Source organism: Toxorhynchites rutilus, chromosome 1 (genome assembly GCF_029784135.1).
Source record: "Toxorhynchites rutilus septentrionalis strain SRP chromosome 1, ASM2978413v1, whole genome shotgun sequence".
NCBI classification, from domain to species: domain Eukaryota; kingdom Metazoa; phylum Arthropoda; class Insecta; order Diptera; family Culicidae; genus Toxorhynchites; species Toxorhynchites rutilus.
The window spans coordinates 92,639,374-92,654,242 of record NC_073744.1 but is presented as its reverse complement, the minus strand read 5'-3'; the positions used below and the strand labels follow the sequence as shown (position 1 = coordinate 92,654,242).

At 40.4% G+C, this 14,869-nt stretch overlaps 1 protein-coding gene across 11 annotated transcripts in view; it reads left to right on the top strand.

Annotated features, from left to right (window-relative positions):
• The first annotated feature begins 5,883 nt into the window (after positions 1 to 5,883).
• The window catches only part of LOC129763371 (serine-rich adhesin for platelets), a 30,305-nt gene continuing 21,319 nt past the window's right edge, over positions 5,884 to 14,869 (top strand). For 4 of the 11 annotated variants that reach the window (XM_055762370.1, XM_055762369.1, XM_055762359.1 and 1 more), the window contains exon 1: positions 5,884 to 6,998. In XM_055762370.1, coding sequence (XP_055618345.1) covers positions 6,992 to 6,998 — 7 coding nt within the window. In that variant the 5' untranslated portion in view covers positions 5,884 to 6,991. Of the gene's footprint in view, positions 6,999 to 8,476; positions 8,575 to 14,869 lie in introns of those variants that run through there. The other 7 variants (XM_055762362.1, XM_055762364.1, XM_055762360.1 and 4 more) reach the window with 7 other exon arrangements.

The window sequence follows — 14,869 nt, the reverse complement described above, 5'->3', positions numbered from 1 at the left end:
AATAAAATAGTGGTCGATGGGCAATGTTTCAATGATCCCCAGTGCGTAGTATATCGCACCCAGTTCAGCAACATACACGGAACAAGGATCTTTGAGTTTGAAAGAGGCACTGGAATTTTCATTGAAGATGCCAAAGCCAGTGGACCCGTTTATGAATGAACCGTCAGTAAAGTACATTTTATCAGATCTAACTATGCCCCCATATTCTGCCGAAAATATCGGCGGAATAGAATCCGAGCGTAGATGATCTGGTATTCCATGGATTTTTTGTCGCATGGACAGATCAAAAATGACAGAGGAATTGCAAAAGTATGGGAAGCAAACTTGGTTGGAGATGCCTGGTGAAGGGTGCACGTCGTGGGTAAGGTACTCATAGTATAAAGACATAAAACTTGACTGAGGAATCAGTTGGAGTAGATTTTCGAAGTTATCAATCACCAATGGATTCATGATCTTGCAACGGATGAGAAATCTGTAGGATAATTCTGTGAACCGAAGAGTAAGCGGGGGTACTCCTGCCAAAACTTCGAGACTCATCGTATGTGTCGAATGCAAACACCCCATGGCTATACGCAAGCAACGATATTGTATTCTCTCCAGCTTGAGAATATGAATCCTGGCAGCTGATCGGAAGCAAAAACTGCCATATTCTAACACTGATAATATCGTTGTTTTGTATAACTGAATGAGGTCTCCTGGATGGACACCCCACCATGTTCCGGTTATTGTTTGGAGAAAATTGATTCTTTGCTGGCATTTCTGTTTCAAATACGCAATGTGTATTCCCCAGGTACATTTAGAGTCAAAATATACTCCAAGGTATTTGAAAAACATCGAGTGCTTGATCGTTTTGCCGGATAGGTGAAGCTGGAATTGGGCGGGTTCGTGCTTCCTAGAAAAAACGACCATTTCGGTTTTCTCCGTAGAGAATTCGATACCCAGCTTGAGAGCCCACGTGAACAGATTGTTCAGGGTATCTTGCAAGGATTTTTGCAGAACGACGGGATTAGTACCCGTGATGGAAATAACTCCATCGTCTGCAAGTTGTCTCAGCGTGCAGTCTCTAGTTAGACAATCATCTATATCATTGACGTAAAAACTGTACAAGAGGGGGCTTAGGCAGGAGCCTTGTAGTAGGCCCATAAAACTGTATCGAGAAGATTTCAAGCTGCCATGATTGAAAAACATGTGCTTTTCTGACAGTAAATTGTACAGGAAATTATTCAGAATTGGTGAAAGTCCACGATTATGAAGTTTCTCTGAGAGAATTTCCATGGAAACTGAATCAAATGCCCCTTTGATATCGAGAAAAACGGAAGCCATTTGTTCTTTGCAAGCAAATGCGATTTGGATTTCAGAAGATAGCAGCGCGAGACAATCATTTGTCCCTCTACCTCGGCGGAAGCCAAACTGCGTATTTGACAGCAAATTGTTCGTTTCAACCCACTTGTCCAAACGAAGTAGAATCATTTTCTCTAACAATTTACGAATACAGGATAACATTGCAATCGGCCTATACGAGTTGTGATCGCTAGCCGGCTTGTTGGGTTTCCGTATGGCTATCACTCTCACTTGTCTCCAGTCATGCGGGACAATATTCAGCTCTAGAAACTTGAAATAATCATGTTCGGTTTGTTGAGCATGAATGTTGCACTTTTAGTTCCGTTTCAAAACGTACATGTAAACTTTCTTCTATATTATGTCAACAATAGATGAACGTAGATTCCAGAAAAAAGAATAAATTCTTGTTTCGACTTCCGGTTTGCTGACAATAGTATTTTTTTTCTTATCCCCTCTGTTTATTTTTATTATTAAGCTCATTTAGCAATTCAGCTTTAACAAAGCCGAATTTACCGTGTACATTTTTTCTCATGTTGTATATTACACAGCAACAATTTAAACGTAAGAGTATTCCTGTCTCATCGATACATATTTTTATCTATTACACATTAGCCATTTAGGCGTAAAAGTAATCCTATTCTATCGATACACAACACATATCGCATTTTTCGGCGTAAGAATATTCCTATTATACAGCGAGACTGTTGATATGAGGCTTCCATTGTTGTGTTTATAAATAGCACCAATTACCTATGCAGCAGATCGATCGTATGTGGAGTGAAAGGCTGGGATCACCATCACATGATGATTGATGCATGGGTGTAGTAGCTAGAATAACACACAAAGATGGTCAGTTGAGGGTCCTGAGTTATAAACTCATGATTGTTCGCTTAGTAGCGGACACACAGCCAGTTAGGGTACGAAGACCCCCTTAATAGTATTGAATGACAAAAAATATGGGAACCCCATACCATTTGGGTATTGGTTGCAGGTGTAATACCAGCGGAAGTTGAATATCGTATTCCGATGTCATTTTAAAATCGGTTCGTTTAAAACGGGTCTAAAAGACCGGAAATGGCATGAAATTGCACAATATACGATCGTGAATGGAAGCGCTGGTATATAACCATGGGTACGCGAAAAAGAATGAAAAAAGAGAATCAAGTTTGATAGCGAGCAATTAGGATTTAAGCGAGAGGTAAGGTGATTTATTTGAGTGGTAAGAACTTAGCCTTAGAGCGACGCGTGTGGACAAACGTGCACAGATAAATGCACACGCAAACGTCAACTGTCAACGATCAAAGTCAAAGTCATCTTCAACATGCAAACATAAACGCACATGCACAGGTACGCGCACATGCACACGGATTGATACAACGAGATAATCAAAATTGTTTGATATCAAAATCAAATGCGTTCCACCTGTAGTGAGCGCCGCTCGAAGAACCTGGATTGTGCTAGCCATTGATGGCAAGCGCCAGAGTGAACGTAGTAAACAATCACGATGTAAAAATTGGAGGTTGGCTTAGAACCAACCCGACTTTTCCCAAGTAACGGCATACCTTGTATTACAGGTAACAGGTATATTCAATTTATATAGCTATATAGAGACGTGTACCTCCAACGTGGCGCGCGCCTCGTCACAATCACCCTCGCAGAATTTCTTTTCCCAACGGTGCACCGATTAGGTAGTGCCTTCCAACATGACGCACACTCCGTTACAGCTACTCCCGTGAGGTACCATCCATTACAACAGTCCTCGCAATAGCTCACCTTCCAGCGTCAGGTATTTTCTGCGCATGATCGGCACTCCACTTCCGCTGTAGCTCGGACATGATGTGTACAATGACGCTGTTCACTGCATTCCAGGCGCCTCGTAACGACACATTGCATCTACGATATTCCCAGTATGAAGGTCAGCCAGCTCCTCACACCTTGCGATGAATCTGGGGCATACAAAAACGACGTACTGTGGAGTTTCCTCCACATCTTCACACTCCGGATAAAGAGACGATCTTGCGTGTCAAAACCGGTGCAGATACTACCTTAATCAGCCGTGACCAGGCAAAAACTGCGTTAAGAAGAAATGCACCTCCCTCCCTCTGTTTCCTGTTCACCCAGCCCTTTAGTGTCGGTATGAGCCTGTGCGTCCAACTACCGTTTTGAGCCGCACTCTACTTTTGCTCCACCTAGCCATCGACTCCGCCCTCATAAGCCTCCGGATTCCTCTGGTTCCCCTCCTCCTATAGCAATTGCTGTCCTCCGCTAAGATAATGTCGATGGAGACCAACCTGGCTATGACGCAAAACACTTCTGACGATATGGTTCTGTATGCACTCGCGACTCGCATCGCCATGAGCCGGTACGTATTATTCAGCTTCCTGTTGGGTAGAAGAATATCGATTACCATTGTCATGTATTTGCCTCTGATGCCATCTGTACGAAAACTCTCGTCCAAGGGTTTTCATCAATCCGTTTATAGACGTTGAGCTTGGACTGGACGTTGATATCTTTGACTGTTGCAATCGTCGTTCAAGTTTGATGCTCCTTGATGCTCAACTGTTCTGCAGGTTTCCCATCGCCCAGTGAATTTTTTCCGCCTGTTGTCCAGCTACTGAATCAATATCCTCATCGTCAAAGTTGATCAAGTCAGGAACAGTTTCAAATGCCCGCTTGATCAATGCAGTTCGCGGCGTTTGATACAAAAGGTCAAGGTCTCCATAATTGTGTAACGACCACGAGCAGAATGATTTCATATACGGGAAGATCCTTCTGCAATCCTTCCGATCAGGGCTTCAAGCAGCTGCTTCTAATTTTTTTATGGTTACCCTGATAGCTGTTCTAGCTAAAATTGCGATCTAACGTCAGCTTCAAAAAGGGTGCATTTCTTCCGCAATAGCAGTTCAACAGCGACCATAACTGGTTCGAGGGCATCTACCAATCCCTTTAACGTTATCAGTTCTTCATCGCTGAAACTTATCTTGTGTTTCATTTTCAGATCAAGCAGTGATTTTTGAACTGAAATACGAAGGTCGTAGAATCGGCGTAACACTTCCAGTTGTGTTTTTTCGATCTTATTTGATTCTCGAGCAATATTGCAAAGCGGCATAAAAGCAAATATCATTTATGGTGTAAAAAAAATTACCGAAATTACCGGTTATTGATTGTAAAATTACCGGTAATTCGGTAATGGAAAACGACCCGGTATTACCGGTATAACCGGCAACGGTAAAACCGGTTAACAAACCCTATTTGCTACCATACCCACAAACATTTAAAAACTTTTGAAAAAGGTGCTTTTATTTGTTCATTTCACACTTCAGCACACGAAAAAGCATTTTTTCTACAAAAGATATTTTGTTTGCCAACGCTAGTTTGGTGTAGGTTCCGCTAGATACAGAATAACCCTTGAATTGGAGTTACTCACACGATTCAACAAAACTTGAGGCTAAGTTTTGACCCTAATGCTGCTCATTTCCGGGATTTCGACTGGCAAAAAGGTTTCTCATTGATTTCATGTTTCCAACGGGTTTGAAGCAAAACACAGATGGGTAAAAACATTTGCAATACACTAATATGTGTGAACGCAGCGGCAGCCAGCATTAATTCAACTCAACATTCTTCTGGATTCGTAGGGCCTTCGGCCAGTAGCAGCTGCACCGGAGCCTGATCTAAGCCACAACCATCGTCTTTCGTAAGTCAGTCTCTCGAAGATTCCCAATCCAGGAAAGTTCTTCGAAATCCTTCTCTAATTTCTGTGAACTGGCAGATATGACGACATCTACTGCGCTTGATAAGAGGAGACATCGCACAATTCTATCTCTCTCTTAGATGAGATTGCAATGTTCTCCGTGACATACATTGTAATAAGGTCCCGTGCAGTGTTATCACAACTATTGGAATTACATCGAATTGAACTTAAAATATTGGTTAAAATGCCAAGATTCTTTTACAGATTTTTATAAAAACTGGGAAGTAATTAATTTGCTAGTAGTAAAACATCTGCCGTTAATCCCTTGGCCATGACTAGCGTTTTGAATTAAAAATTGTATTATTTATAATCTATAATCTATAAATTAAAAGTGATCTGTCAACACTTTACAAACTTTACAAACGTATTGGTTGACTGTTCGGAAAGAGATACGATATGAATTGTTTCTATTTAATGAAAATTGGCGCAGACGCAATGTCGGTGATTTCTCTCACGACTCACGTTACATAGAACATGTTGTTTTGTGGGAAAAGGTAGCCGACATGCGAACAATATATACAAATGCACAAGCACAATAACGATATTATCCGAATAACCATAATATTCCAAATATTATTTTTAAATTTTACACTTTCACAGTTTCAATATCAGTGAGAGACAAGAATATATGAAACTTGTGCTATTACGAATATCTACATAATGAATGTCCCGAATTCGCTACTAGGTGTCAAAGTATGAGTTATCTGATTACTTCCCTGTGGGAGTTACGTGTCACGATTCACGACTCACAATAAAATTGAACAACTGATCACAGAATTGATGTTCACAATACAAATTAGTTTAGCATCAACACTGAACCTCTTCAGATTGGGGAAATTTAATTTCCTCTGCATTTGTGGAAATTTGTGAATTTGCGAAAATCAGTCCAATCGGAGTAGAATGTTCTCAAACATAATATTACTTGTTAATACATTATAATACATGACTAATATCTATACTAGAATGGTCCACGCGAATTTATATATCAGTGAATAATAGTGTTATTAAGGCTAGAGAAATAATCATGTGCAGTTTCCAAATTACCAAGTTACCAAAATGAAACCAACAGCATATAATATTTTATTTGTCAGAAGTAATGAGGAGAATTTCACGCGAAAATTGAACTACATCCGCTAATACCTATTTCACCCTTATTGACGTGTTTTGAAAGCAGACTTCAATTATCGATTCGTTGCTGCTGAATTAGATCGGGTGAAACTCTTATGTTTCCCCTATTTTGCTTACCCTTAGAATTTGTGGAAAATTCCTTTTCAATTTTATGATTACGATTATAAAATAATGTGAAAATGATTGAGTACGACTGCAATTGTATTGCGTGTAATTGAGCAATGTTGTTCGCGAAAAAAATGCGGGGGTAACGGGGGTTAGTCAAAAACATACAGGATCAACAATTATGTTATCCTAAATTCGATTATATTGACACAGTATATGGCTCATAACGAAGAAACAAAAACAGTGTACAATGGGAGTTATGGTGAACGTGCATAGGAATGTTAAAGTATAACATATTATTGTGTATTGACGGAGAACTGTTATACAGCTCGAAGGATGGAATAGAAAAAATGTGTAGGACGCACCATATCTTCACAGCCCTACACCCGCATCATATATTTCCCAAACCGCAGCATTGTTGTGCGAGCTTATCAGTTATTAAAGAGTGTGCCAAAATGGTGAATAGAATTCATGTGGAAGAAAATTGTGATAATGCACATCATGTGGGATCGCACCACAAAGTGTTACGCCTTTACCATCATCGATTTTTGATCACCAAATAAATGCAACCAACCATTCATTTTCCTTCCATCGAGAACAGTAAAGGTAGTTAAACATCTCAGACAATCTTCATCCATTCGCCGCATCCAGAAAAAAGTTAATACAATGAACGGTAGTATCCACAATTGTTCTAAAATGCATGCCTTTTATGTTTCCGACATCGACTGCAAATGTTACCATCAAATGTTATTATTTTCAGGTTGCTCATTCTTTGATTCTCGAAAATAAGGGATTCTTATGAAAATGCATTTTTTTTCAAAATTGTATATTTATTTCAAATTTGATGTGAATGAAATGAAATTTTGGTATGCATGTTCTATCAATTCATAAAACATTCCTACATGCATTTAAACATGTGGCAATCAAGCTTATACATAGCCCTCGAACGTATCCATCTCAAACTCTCTATACTAGGAATGAGTCATACAATAGAATCATCTTCATGCATTGAAACGAGACTAGACGGAAGGACAAACAAAAATATTGTAGACAATCGGGAGACATTCCCTTGACAGAAATGTACTTATGCACAAAGGTGCTGATAGACGATTGCCATAAATTGCAAATTTTAGCATTCGATTCACATCTTCAGAATCAAACATTTGAAACATTTATCACTGCTTCGCATTAATATACGATCATTCTAATTAGAAAATCGTGTCATTGATTCAGCAGACAAGTGTTTAATGTGATCGAAACTAGGATTGGGCGATCTTTATAAAACATCAATCTTGTCGAATCGATTTTCCAAACGGCGTAGGGATCGATCTACTGACAAAAGATTTAACCAAAGAATCGATGTTTGAAAAGCTTTTTTTTTAGATTTATCTGCTCATGCTATATGAATGTCGTCTTTTCTTTAAACAGGAAATACAAATCTTATATTTCTATCCAGACATCAAAAGCATTCTGTTTTGTTCCTTAGCATGAAGGCCACAGCCGCAGGGAATTCATCTTGTACCGTCAGACAATTGCTTTTTTAAATAAATAAATTAAAAAGCATTATTAGAAATTTAACCGCCCAGAACTCAGCTGATAATGATCCCATAAAAGCCAATCGCGCCATACATCTGTCATTTAGTTGAAGATGATTCTTGATTTTGGCGCCAGTTCTAAAAAACTGATGTAATTGATGTCAACATCAGGTTCAGTGATCCTATGCGCAACTGGTTACAGTATATCCCCCCCAGTAGCTGGCGCTAGTTCTATCTCTGTCAGCATTTGTACAGAAGTAAATCGTAGAAGAAGCGATGCAAATGTTAACATTATGTTCAAAAAATGTTAGGTGAGATAAAAAAAACTATGCATACTGAAAAACAAATATACAAAAGTACAAAAGATCGATACAAAAAATCGAAAATCGAAATGGAAAAGATCAATCTTCTGAGAACTGTTCCGAAATCGCCCAACCCTAATCGAAACGGATGTGATATTTTATTCAGGGGTTCTTGGGGTCGATATTGGTTTCTTAGGGGTCGACAAGAACGAAAATTGATTTTGTGGGCCGACGAGGTCTGAAAATTGACCCCCATTAATTAACACATGTTCTTGTTTGAAACTTTCAAGATACAGTATACGTTATGTTACGTGATCCAACTTGATTTCTAGTAGAAAGTATTATTGTTGTACTCTTCAAAAACTCAACAAATAGATGAGCGCGTATAAGTTCGGATAAGATGAAAAATTGGGTAAGTGCATCTGGCATTTGCGTTCTGAAATTCGTTGGAACTTGGATACACTTACTAATTTAATTCAAGAGATTACATTAGTAGAAATAGAAAAAATGTCGCCAGGTTCATCTCATAACTCTCAGACTTTCAGATTGGACTGGAATCTTCCAGACTTTGGTAAAACATCTAGATATTCAGACCGTCCTTTGTCTAGTACAGACTTTCCGCACTTTGCTCAGATGTTTCCAATTTAAAAAAAAAAATCTGCAATCACAATTGACTTTGGCGCCTTAGAGTTGGCGTTTCCGGTTTCGATAGCTTTCCGATTTACTCAACACAAAATCATAACTCGCGATTTTACAAGACAAACTTTTACACGCGATTGGCTTTTACTACATTTATTCGCTTATAAAACTATACAAATTTGTTGGACTTAAGACTAACAATTATTCTTCGACCATTTTTGCGCAACACAAATACTTCCTTTTCAGTAGGATTCTGGCATTTATAACCCGGCATACAAAGATCCCTTGTTCGATCATCGTCGTTGATCGTAGTGATGACGATGATGGTTCATTCAAAGAGGGCACTCACTCTCTGCCATAATCCGTACTCTCCGTTCGCTGTGTTGTAAACGCAGGAGCACGTTTAGGGGGTGCGTTACTACTAAACAAGTTATTCAAATGGCATCACTGATTTCACCGAAGCGATTGGGAGGCCAAACTAAGCTAGGTTTCTCAGTGCACCGATAAGCATGCTGGTTTCTGAAAAGTATGTAGTAAAGACGTAAAGTGTCTTGGAGGATTAAAGGATTAAGCATGCTGCGACTGAGAAGCACAAAACTGTTGAGATAACGAATGCTCTCAGAGGTGATCACGAGGAGCCCATTAGTCATTTGCGAAGCAATCCGTTCAGTTTGATTGCCGACGAATCGACGGGTCTGACGAAGAAACAGTCACTAGCCTTAAGGTAGCCGTACACTGTTTGTCCGGATGTTAAATAGTTTTAGTCATCCAATAACTGAATACAATCAAACAAACAGTCAAACAGTGTATGAGCACCCTTAGTAGTCAGAACTAACTATTGGAAGGATGGTATACTGTTTGTGATTTTTTTCACAAATAAGTTTATGCAAACGCTAAAAGATGTGAATATACTTGTAGTAGCGTTTGATAAACAAAATAACGAAAGCTTGGAAAATGTGTGGGTTAGAACAACGGCTGAACTCTGAATGTACTCATTAGAGAGTACATAAACGATAGAAAAGTATCTGTTGATCGGCTCAATGAAATTTATGGCTAACGTAATGCATCAATTTCAACCCCAACGACTCGCTTATGATAAATCTGAACATGCTGGACCCGTCCAATGCAATCAGAAGAAAACATCAAACCATAATATGGTTCCCATAGAAATGATTCAGCCAATTGATGAGCAATTCAGAGAGCTGCGCAATGTTGATTTTTCAGGCTATTCTCCGGATGAACGAAAAAGACTTTGAACTTTTGCAGTTGTATTCAAACTTCTTCTTCACCTGCCTTGAAAAAGATACTTCATTGTCATTGCTCACAATCCGCTTCCACAAACATCAAACGACGCTTTTGTGAAAATATTCAATAAAATTCGCAATCAAATATAAAAAATGTCGACAAAAATCCTGACAAATCCAGACTTCTGATTTTCCAACATAAATATTTCTGTTCAATACACCTAGCAATCCTCGCTTAACCCTTTATAAGACCGTGGAAACTAGGCAAGGAATCGACTCAAACTTCAGAGAAAAAAATCCTTACATGAGGAAGAACACATCATCTTTGATAAAAAAAGGCCCCTGCCTTGTAAGTTCATTTTATGGTGGCTTCGGTTATACAAAAATTAAAACAATATCTCTAGTGCAGTGAATTTTTTCATACAGGCTCACAACAGGCTTACATCTGTCACTCATCGGCAGAAAAATCTTGTTGGGATATTGTTTTTAAAATTTCCCTAAAGCTGGGGCAGCCATATTCATTCATCAGCTCATTACTACTCGCAAACCTAAATATTTATATAACAAGCTGTGTCCATTTCAAAGCGCAATTTTACTTCGTAGAAACGTTCCCATCGTTGATGCTATCTTCACTTTGGGTTTGAGGTCGGGGGGTGTGTACATGTTGAGAAGAACATAAATTATATATTTGGAAACTCATGTTTCCCAAAACATAAATGCAGTTTCTTGCAATTCAACATACTGTTTTTCGACTTAATCGGCCAAATGTTTCACAAAAAAAATGTTTTTCAATGTTTTTACTAATATTAAAATAGACTGAAAAGTACAACATTTTTTCGATGCGTGTAATATGAACATATAGTGGAGGGAATATGAATAGGTTTTTTTTTTGACAGAATTATTCCACTTTTTAATTAGACGAACCTAGCCAGAATATTCACCTGCCCCCGGAATTATGAATGCTAAAAGGGGACTATACTCTGCGGAATGCACGTATCTGCATGCTTGTGCTTTTAAGTCCTGACCGAGAAATTGTCGGACAATCGCGCAGGTGCTAAGGATGACCGGCTTTTGGATGCCTGCCAATTCTTCCTCCATGTTCAACACCTTTAGCGCTTCCAGAAGATTCTTCGGGACAATTCCAGTTCCAGAGAGAACGAATGGAACAATTCTTGGGACCTCCCTCAGCCCCCACAGTTCCTTGAGCTCCGCGGCCAATGGTCGATACTTGCAAATTTTGCGACCGTAGGTCTCCTCCAGATTCGGGTTCAGTGAAATAGCAACATCGATGACGGTCATGTGTCGGTCGCTCTTGTCCATACACCATAATATCTGGACGGTTGTGGTGGATCGAGGGGTCGGTCAGAACAGTGCGTTCCTAGTACAGCTTAAAACGGTCATTTCCCAGGACAGGTGCAGGCAGGTACCGTTAGTTTGGTACGTTGTCCATTGGAGCGCCAGTTGTCGATGAACAATGCGGCCCACGTTGTAGTGGCGCTCGGTGTAGGCTGCGTTGGCCAAAACGGGACAGCCTTCTGCTATGCCTTACGTCGTCTTACTTGGAATGACCCTCAAAACCTCCCAAGTTATGAAGATCGATGTAAGCTCCTGAGGTTGGATCGACTATGTGAACGATGTGATACGGCCAGAGCTATGTTCGTATACGATCTCATTCAAGCCAACATCGACTGCCCTGAATTGCTAAGTTATGTTAACTTCAACGTTAGAAGGAGGAATTTGCGAAATAACGTGTGGCCGGTCCAGTTGATGGGGGTGAGCACCATGCACAACCTTCTGCTTCCAAGCTGCAATCTTCTCCTCCACTGTCTGCAGATTGCAGTTGAGTTGGTACGCCGCTTGCGCCAAGTGTAGAGCGGTGTATCCTTTGTCAGCAGTGATACTCTCTCAAGTGCCGATTGAGGATGGTGCATTCCGGCCTCTTTGAATGCTTTCCTGATCCTCCTCTCAGTGTCTTCTAGGTCAGTTTTGCTCCACTTGTCTACTCCAAAACTAAAACGCAGCAGGAAAACCGCGAATGTGTTGATCGCGCGTATTTTGTTCCCCGCGTTGAGGAAAGTCCTTAGGGCACAGTTCACTAGACTCAAGAACTTGTTTGCAGCTCCGTCTTGATGTCGGAGTGGCGAATCCCGGTGAGCTGTCGGAATCGAAGATATTTATAGGATTCGCTACGAACCATGTCTCTTATCAACTCGCCGCATAGCCTCGTAGCCTCCGGATTCGTTAAGTTGTTCTTTCAGCAGATGGACACACCGGCACTTGTCGAGACCGAACTCCACGCAGATGTCTCTGCTTATTTCTTCGACAACCCGGATATCTACACTTAGACGCTGCCATGAATTAGGGTAGACCTTGAGATCGGAATGTATCCAGTCAGAAGTTCTGCTATCCAGACGAAGTGCTTCGACGGAAAGGTTCTTATCGGAAGCATTCGTCTTCCACTTCCACTCGCAACTTGTTGTCCTCCGTACTATCACGTGATTCTGTTGCCGGATTTTATACCGGATCGCCTGATGATCACTATGCGTATACGATTCGCACACTTTCCACTCCGTGCTCAACACCAACGACGGATTGCAAAAGGTGACGACGATGATAGATTCACGGCTATCTTTCTGGAAAGTGCTGGTACTGAACGTTCAGTAACGTTACGTTGGTACGTTCAGTAACGTCACGTCCAGCTTTGCGAGAGCTTCCAGTAGACTGTACTAGGATTGGGCGATCTTTATGAAAAGATCGATCTTGTCGAATCGTTTTTCCAAACGGCGTAGGGATCGATCCACTGATTAAATCGATAACAAAGAATCGACCTTTGAAAAATGTGAAGCTTTTTTTCGATTTATCTGCTTATTCTATATAAAAGCCGGGAATTCAAACAGGGAATACAAATTTCATATTTCTATTCAAACTTCTAAGCATTTTGTTCTGTTCCTCAGCATGAAGGCCATAACCACAGGACATTCATCTCGCTCTCGTTAAATAAATTAACTGAAGACCCATTATTAAAAAATCAACAACCGAACTCTGCTGACAATGATCCCATGAAAGCCAATCGTGCCATACATCTGTCATTTGGTCGAAGTCTATTTATGATTTTGGCACCAGTTCTAAAAAAGAACGATTCGCCTGTATTTGATGTCAAAATCAGGCCTTTGGTGAGATAAAAAGTCGATGTACACAAATCTGCAAAAAGTTTTTCTAAGATCGAAAGCATAAAACCGATTTTCTCGATTTTCTCGAGTACAAAAGATAGATTCAAAAAAAGATCGATCTTCAAAGAAACGTTCTGATATCGCCCAATTCTAGACTGTACCCTCTTACATTGGTACATCTACTTCCCCACTCCACCGCCCAAACGTTAAAGTCGCCTCCAATGGCGATCGGTTTCCTATCGATTAATTCCGCAGTCGTTGCGTCTAGTGGAACTGGTAGATTGCCCATCTGGGGGTGCATAGCAACTGCGAATGAAGGTTCCATTAATTTTGGCGATTACGAAACCTTCATATGAACCTCCAACCACTTCCTGGATCGGATATCTGCCCATCATCTGTATTGCAGCCATCTCTAATCTGTCCGTTACCCAATTGCCGTTATCGCGAGGCACTCGATAATTGCAACATCACATTTTGTTTCTGTTGTTGACTGTCACAACAGTTGCTGAGCTGTGTTGCAATGGTTGAGGTTTATCTGGATTACCTGTATCACTGCGGATCTGCCAACGCTTTCTTGTACGAGGGACACTTGAAGCCTTCTGTCGCATGGTCGCTACCGTCCTCCGATTTTCAGAAGGCAACATGCTCTTTTTCACCACATTTCCTGCAGGTCAGATCTATTGTGGCCTGTGCAGTTTCTTGCTTATTCGGTGCTTAATCTTGGTGTGTACATTGTTTTTGTCTTTGATAAACTCGTAGATTTCGTTTACTCTCCTTTTGATCTCCATCAAGCTTGACCTCCCAACTTGCAGTCTTTCATAGTTAATTGATTTCTGTGTAAACGCTTGCGTTGAGGCAATGTGCTCTCTTCATGATTCTTGCTGCTACCCTAGGGGAGTGTCATTTCCAGAGTTCGCTGTAGTTGTCCGCACTGGTGATCTCTATAATTGACCGCTCCTTGCGAACACGTTCATCTCTCCGAATGCTGTGTCGTCATTTACCTCGTTTATTTTGTTTATTTTATCGTTCGAATTCATGGTTTTTTGACGTAGGACTACGTCTAACCGGAAGATATAGGGGTGAAATGGAAATCTAGGCACTGAACAAGTAGGAAAAAATGCAAGATTTGGAACGCTTATAACTCGAACATTTCTCAATAGATCGCAAAGGTTTTTGCATCAATTGATAGGAAATATATCTACGCATCTATCATAACAAATAACATTTCATTTTTCTTGAGATAAATAATTGAATAATTGTGAAATATCAAGCATTGTCAAAATGCACTATGTGCCCATTTTTGATTGGTCCATTTTGTGCTGCTCAAATCGTACCGACCAAAACGGGCAACCAGAGCAGCAGCGAAATAGAATGAAGCACGATTTGAAAGGAAAAAGAAAAAAATGAACGAAACATTGGTCGCAGTCTCACACATGCGTAATTCTCGAGCCAGCCAGTCAGCTTAAAAATCCCCGCTCCGCTGCCGTAACGATCATTCTTTGTGTGGACACCGACTGGACAACATCGTTGCTGGACGAGCTGGATGGCGAGGGATCGAGTGCCTTTCTCAAGGCAATGGGGGCGGAGGAGTAATGAAGGAGTTAGAGTAGAGTTTGAAGGGCCTTTCTCAAGGCTAGAGACGAATGAACTAAAA